General features: G+C 33.5%; 1 protein-coding gene across 1 annotated transcript; it reads left to right on the top strand.

Moving 5' to 3' along the window:
• Positions 1 to 361: 361 nt before the first annotated feature.
• LOC127849935 (uncharacterized) lies at positions 362 to 3,631 on the top strand. The gene is made up of 4 exons (XM_052382678.1): positions 362 to 509; positions 1,020 to 1,207; positions 2,840 to 2,989; positions 3,548 to 3,631. Exons 1-4 carry the CDS (start codon positions 362 to 364, stop codon positions 3,629 to 3,631), a joined length of 570 nt encoding a protein of 189 aa, XP_052238638.1.
• The last annotated feature ends 4,274 nt before the right edge of the window (positions 3,632 to 7,905 follow it).

The raw sequence follows: 7,905 nt of genomic DNA, 5'->3' as shown, positions 1-7,905 counted from the left end.
TACCAGGTCAAGTCCAGTCCCAGCCTAGATATCGTTAAAGATAGGCTGGTGACAGTTACAGTTTAGCCACCCTACTATGTTTTTAATCTTGCACACTTTTATCTTTGAACTTTTATCTGTTAATCTGCACTAATATATTATTCTTAACACAGTTTTCTTGACAGCGCCTCCCAATCATAGTCAGGATTGATTGTTCGGGAGTAACAAGTAGAAGTCGAAGTAGAAGAATTTTTCTAGCGGATCGTCGGTAAGCGTGACCACATGTGACAACAGCGATGCCAGTTGGAAAATTAGTAGATGTGTCGTTGATCTCGACACATTGGCCGAATCGCTTTCAGCATGCAGTTCTTGCCAAGTGCCCATGAATTTACTTAACACAGTAGGAAGCAGGGATTTCGGACAGGCATGTGTTTTGGAAATACAGCGTAGCAATTGTGGTGCAATAAATAATGTGGCTACTGGACGGAAACATGACAGAGTTTATGACATGAACACAAAGCTTGCATTGGGTAAGACTTGTTTTGTCTTTTTGGTACATTGGTGCATTATATCATGATTTATTGTCTAAATTACTGATACGTTTGAATACATTCAGATAGTTATCTCAAAGTACATGTAATTCCTGTGTTGTCTACATGCATACATTTTTTTATTGTACTTGCTATATTTTTCCTTCATATTTTGTCTGATTAATCATTTACTGCCAGTAAACACAATTACAATAGAATGTGAATGGTTCATTGGTTGTCCTTAGTTAAACATGTATATTTTAAAGTGACATAAGTTTATTTTCTTCCTGGAGCCTTATTTATTAATACCGGTAATAAAAATGAAATTTTGCAAGTTTACAAAACAAAAACATTCTCAATTCGTCAAATACGTATTGGTTTTGAAAATAAAGGGCTTAAATTTATTATTATTTGTGTGTATGTAGATCTCTAGGTCTTATAAAATTATGTAACTTTTGTAAATTATTGACATTATTTCATATTATTTTATTCCGCATAAGCATATTCTAGTATTGTGGATTGTAAACTGTTATGTCATTTACTGCAATCTGTTTCAGGTAAATCATAAACTGGGTTTTTCACCTGGGACTTTCACATCGAAACTGGCCCTTCCCCGTGACCTTCAGCACAAAAAAAGAAAGGCTATAGCTGTTGCTCGTGCAGCAAAACAGCGACGCATAAGACTCAAAACTGGAACGGTATTTTTAATTATGGGCATTTTATTTTTAAAACACAGTATTCTTCATGTGTATGCCCCAAATTGGCGACTTAGTTTTCGCACTGTCCGTGGGTCGGTCGGTCAGTCCGTCATACTTTTCGTGCCTGCTCTCTAATTTAAGTAGTTTTCATCCGATCTTCACCAAACTTGGTCAGAAGCTGTGTCTAGACCAAGTTCGAACATGGCCATGTGGGATCGTGGGTTTCTTACAATTGTATGGAGTATTTTTTATATTGTTACAAAGTTGGAGTTTGGGGCATCCGTGTCGTGTGGACACATTTCTTGTTTGAGATTGTTTCAATAGATCCATCAATTATATATGCAAAGAAGTAGCAACATTTAAAAGCATATGCTAATGTTTGTAAATTGATTATTGTAAAAGCATTAATGTGCTGTGTAATCATTTCTTTAAATAAAAATCGAAAATAACCCATGAAGGTGCAAGCACATTTTCCAATTTGAAATTCTGTTTTCCTGTTCAGGCATTCAAAGGACAGTGCAAGAAGTACGAGCGGGACCAACATACAGTTCAAACATAGAGGACCAAGATATTGAAGTTACAACTTTACCCCCACCTGTACCCAAGCCTGGTCCAGCAGGGCTAGACACTACTGGGAAGGAATTTGTTTTCTTTGATTTGGAAACAAGAGGGTTAGGTAAAGTTTATTTTTAACATATTCCTTATTCACAGTGTTGCACATACAGATGTTTATCTTGGTAAAAAAATATTAAAAAATATACATATTTACTTACATGAGTAACATAATTCAACCTGCTACTGCTGAGTAACTCAATGTGAGATATCGTGTGAATTGTTGGTCAACCTAGCATATGATTGAATTGCAACAAGAGTTATGTTCAGACTAATTTCTCATATTGCTTTCATATAATAAATCATTCTTAATCTTTATTGATAAAATGATAGTAAATACCACTTAGATGATGCAATGTTACATTACCCAAAACAGGCTATAGTATTATATTGTGCATCATTTAAGAATGTAAACACTCTTCTCTTCGCTTCTTCAGATTTATGAATAATTAAGATGCCAAAAACTTACTTAGATATATCCATGAATCGAAGAAAAGAGCGTTTCAATTTTCATAATAACAGTTATTATGCCCCCCTCGGAAGAGAGAGTTAATATTGTTTTGCTGGATAATGGTCTGTCGGTAGATAATTTAGTTTCCGATCAATATTTTGTCAACTTTCTCACGGATTGGCTTTTTACTTTCCATGTGCATAGGGATTGGACAGTATATAACACCTATTTAAATTATGGTCACTTGGTCAAAGGTCAAGGTCACAATAAGTGTGAAAATTGTTTCCGATCAATAACCCTTCAACTGAAAAACTCTTAAACCACAATGCATAGAGAATGGATGTGAAGGAACCTCTTCTACGATTGTTCAAATTAAGCTTCAAAATAAGTCCTGTCCTGGGGAGGGGGGGGGCAATGTTTTTCCCTTTTATGTTTATTGTAAACACTGCAAAAGTATTTTAAGAAGTTTACATTGTACTTGGGCGAGCGACCCAAGGCTCTCTGATTAATGGAGCTTAAATGGATTTTGTGCAATTTCGATGTAAAATGTTTTTGTTTTTTTTTCAGAGCGTACTTCTCATATAATTCAAATAGCTGCAGTGCATTCAACTGGTCAGTTTTCAACATATGTGATGCCTGAAAAGAAGATGTCCTTGAAAGCGTCAGAAATAACTGGAGTGACAGTTGTTGGCGACTCTATGCTTGTCAAGGGACAAACTGTAACAGCTGTCCCCATCAAATCTGCATTGACAAGTTTTATAACATTCTTACAGACATTTTCACCAGTTATTTTAGTTGGGCATAATATAGAGTGTATTTGATTGTAAAGTGTTGCTCCAAGCTGTCCATACTTGTGGAAAAATGTTTGAGTTTCAGCAAAATATTTGTGGCTTTTTAGATACTTAAAAATGTTAAAGGAAATATTACCAAATATGAAATCATATAAGCGGGAACATTTAGTTAAAGACGTTATTGGTGAATTATACATGGCACATGGCGCTCTACAGGATGTTTCAGCTTTACAAAAGTTAGTGAACTCTGTTCCTCTTGACCAAAATACTGTAAACAAATATTCATTCAGCTATGACCGAGCAGTATTAGCATACAATGTGTAACAAAATGTTGCTTCCAACATCAAATCTTTCCAAACCATGATTGATACAAAGGTTATAAGTCAAGGTGTTACAAGGAAAGTTGCAGGAAGTGGATTGCAACTTAAACATTTGAGTATTGAATCAAAAAGAAACGGACTGAGTGGTTTGAGGAGACCCCTGTCAGAGGTTACAAACGGACAAATCAGAGTAACAAAATCAGAGAAAATAATATGTGCAATAGTGAGTTATTTGCTGCCTGACATCTAACCAATTGTAATTTGCATCTTGTATATAGATTAGCTATGAAATCTAATAGCTGTTACATAATTGTTTTTCCTTCTCGATGACAAACATAGTTGTGATTCTTATGTAAGTTGTATTTCTCATGTTTCACCTAAGTTGTAAGATATTTTTGGCAGTGCATTAAACCACAGATGGTATGTGAAACATAATTTCCCCGCTTATTGTATTCTATGTTGTTTTTAGCTCCACTGGTCAAAGGCCAGCAGGGCTTATGTCATGATCCTGTGTCCGTCGTGCGTGCGTGCGTTAACTTTTCCTTTAAACATCTTCTTCTCCTAAAGTACTGGTCCAATACTGATAAAATTTCTTCAGGAATGTTTCTGGGGTGAACCTATTTCAATTTTGTTCAAATTATGCCCCTGGGGTCAAATTTGACCATGCCCCGGGGGTCACAAAATTGAACATATGCTTATATAGGGTCTATTTTGTGAAAACTTTACAAATATTCTCGTCCATAACCATTGGGCATAGGGCTACCACATTTGGTATGTAGTGGCATCTTATACTCCTCTACCAAGTTTGTTCAAATTATGCCCCTGGGGTCAAGTTTGATCCTGTCCCGAGGGTCACAAAATTGAACATATGCTTATATAAGGCCTTTTTGTGAAAACTTTAAAAATCTTCTTGTTCATAACAGTATGGCATAGGGCTACCAAATTTGGTATATAGTGACATGTAATAGTTCTCTACCGAGTTTGTTCAAATTATGCCCCTTGAGTCAAATTTGAAACTGCCCCGGGGGTCACAAAACTAAACATATGCTTATAAAGTGCTTATTTTGTGAAAACTTTAAAAAAAAATCTTGTCCATATCCATTGGGCCTAGGGCTACCAAATTTGGTACGTAGTGACATCTAATAAACCTCTACCAAATTTGTTCAAATAATGCCTCTGGGGTCAACTATGACCCTGTCGCGGGGGTCACAAAATTTAAAAACGCTTATAAAGCGCCTATTTTGTGAAATCTTTAAAAATCTTGTCGAAAACCATTCGGAATACGGCTACCAAATTTGGTATGCAGGAACATCTTATAGTCTTCTACTAAGTTTGTTCAAATTATGCCCTTTTGGTTAAATTTGACTCTGACCCGCGGGTCACAAAATTGAACATTATATACGCTTATATCTTGCTTATTTTGTGAAAACGTTAAAATACTTTTGTCCTTAACTCTAGGACTTAGGGCTACCACATTTTGTATGTAGTGAGATATAGTAGTCCTCTACAAAGTTTGCTCAAATTATGTCCCTGGGGTTAAATTTGACCCAGCTTAGGTGGTCACAAAAGTGTACATGTGCTTAAATAGGGCCTATATTTAAAGGGGCCTTTTCACAGATTTTGGCATTTTTTTACCTTATTCATTAAATGCTTTATATCGATAAATGTAAACATTTTGGATCGTAAAAGCTCCAGTAAAAAATCAAGAATAAAATTAAAAAAAGGAAAAGAACATTGCCCGGACCAGGTTTCGAACCAGTGACCCCTGGAGTCCTGCCAGAATCTTGAAGTAAAAACGCTTTAGCCTACTGAGCTATTCCGCCGAGTACACATGCTAAATGTATTTTATACCTTATATAAGCAATCTTCGTAGTTTCACAAAATTTAACGACAAAAACAGAACTCTCCAAATTATTCAATCGTTTCGCGTTGCAACGCTTAATAATTTTTAGGTTTTAAAATCGTCAAAAGATGCATATAATGGCTCTATTAGACCATGGTAAATGTTCAGTATTACTGTTTCCTCACAAATATCATAACTAAAACGAAAATTTGCGAATCTGAAACAACTTTTTTCAATTTTGTCAATTTACCAAAGCGTGAAAAGATCCCTTTAAGTATTTGCACATGCGTAGAATATTTGTTTCAGCCTTTTTTACAGCATTGGAGCGATATAGATCTTGTCTTTAGATACACATCTCACAGTTCTAAAATAATAATTTTAAAATAATACATATGTTCAATTTACAACCCACAACATGGGTAACAGGTGGGTGGGGTAATTTAAGATGTTTTTTGAATATCACCATTGTTTTTTCATTTGTTACATCTGAAATATTTTCATAACAATGTACATTATAAATGTTTCTACGTGTATCACATTTCAGTTGATAATTTGATTGTTATGAAGCAGTTATTATATAGATATGTTTTAATTACTATTACAATATAAGTCATTATATTTTTGAAATTAAGTCCATATTAAAATGTCTGTAGCAAAAAAAAAATCCACGGTGACCTATCAATTTCTTTACTTCATTTTAATGCTAAGCTAGTTTCCTTTAATTATTGAGAACCTGAAATGAATATGAATATTACATCAACAGAAATATGTATCTGTAGTGCATGTTATCTATTTTGAACTGTGCAATAAAAAATTCAAAACAAACAAAAAACTAGTCATACTTATTTCTCTTTATTTTTTTACGATTTCCAATATTTTTGGTTTTAAAAGTGTTCAGTATGATAATACAAATGTTACAGTTGCTAATCTAATACAATCTCAATATAACTATGCCATTTTAAATGTATTACACACAAACATTTTAACGTACCTCCAATTTTATGCCCCGCAAAAATGACCTTTTTTCAAACGCACATGGCATTTAAAAACCTTCGTTATCTCAAAATTATTCACGGTGACCTCCCTTTTTTATTTTATATTTATTTCAGATACAAATCCAGTAATCACCATACAAAAAAATATGGCATTCCGGATATTTTGAAAATTTTCACAAAACGATCGAACATCCTTAACATACCTCTCAAGCGCACCTGCATGCAGGTAGAATTATATGAGCAGCGCTCTGGGAAAACAGGGCTTAATGCATGTGCGTAAAATGTCGTCCCATATTAGCCTGTACAGTCTGCAAAGGCTAATCAGGGACGTCACTTTAAGAATGAATTGGATTTTTGCTGAGAAGAGACTTCATGTAAACGAAAAATGTTTCGGACTGCACAGGCTAATTTGGGACGACACTTTACGCAAATGCATTATGAACAGTTTTCTCAAAACACGACTAATATATGTGCGTTGTCACATAATACAATTGTTAGTCAGAATTATATAGTTGTTATGAATCTTATAGGACACAATTATCATTAATAAATTATTCATTGATACAATTATAACTATTAAATTACTATCGTAAAACAGGATTATGGTTATTAAATAACATGAAAATTACTGTCATGGAATGTATAAATAAATCATATAAAAATACCATGAAAGAACAGAATCGTCATCATTAATCTAATTTAGAAATTATTCTCTCAGAACATATACAAAATTAAGACATAGAATAGAGAGTATTACATAGAATTATTGTTATTAAATGTTCTGTGGTGTAATATAAGATACATATTTTCTTAATTTCTTATAAGAATTAGTTTATTTAAAGTTCAGGAAAATGTTAGGTTAGAGTACATGAATATCTCATCACGGCCATTAATATATTTAACATTAGTATTTCCTTCCCTTGGAGGTTGAAAATTCAATTAATGTCACTATAAATTAAAGCGAGATTACCGGTATACGATTTTGTCAAAAATTTATGAATTTATATACAATTTGTATAAACTTATTATACATATATTTCAATGTTAATTAAAATAAAAGTTAAGATGTAAAAGTGTCGAAAAATGCAAAATAAGCCAGATTATTTAATTCTGAAATCGAAAATGTATGTACAGTCGAATTTGCCAGCATATATATAATGCATGTACGATGTGAATCTAAATTTAGTTGAACGGTTCATTTTGAATTCCTGCAACGATATATATTCAAACGACACACGAACACTTACTCTGATTCTAATAAAAAGACGAATGCTTCGGTTATTGTAGGAAAATATTATACGAAATTTAATCGTCACAATCGGCTCGGGGCGCTAATTTGTCTTTGCTTCATTTTATGAAATTCGTCTTCAATGTTTAAATTTTCTTGCCTATTTTGTGTTATTGTGACATATTTTATCAATATATTAGAATTTAACACATATAAAAAAATCGTATAATCTCGCTTTAATGAAGTTGCATTTTCTCTTGATTAGACCACAGGCAGACATTGGTTGTGGAAGCAAATAAAATAGTCATTGGATGTGTTTAATTGCGACGCAGTATGTGTCACATTTCCGTTCATGTCTGTCACTTTCCGGTTAAATCACGCACAATTCAGATGTAAGGGAGGATTTGGCTAGAACATAATTTATACCATTGTATAAATTTAAGATATTGAAAATATTA

Source organism: Dreissena polymorpha, chromosome 11 (genome assembly GCF_020536995.1).
Source record: "Dreissena polymorpha isolate Duluth1 chromosome 11, UMN_Dpol_1.0, whole genome shotgun sequence".
In the NCBI taxonomy this organism is placed as follows: domain Eukaryota; kingdom Metazoa; phylum Mollusca; class Bivalvia; order Myida; family Dreissenidae; genus Dreissena; species Dreissena polymorpha.
Note: the sequence above shows the minus strand (reverse complement) of the source record. Positions and strands in the feature narration are given on the sequence as shown.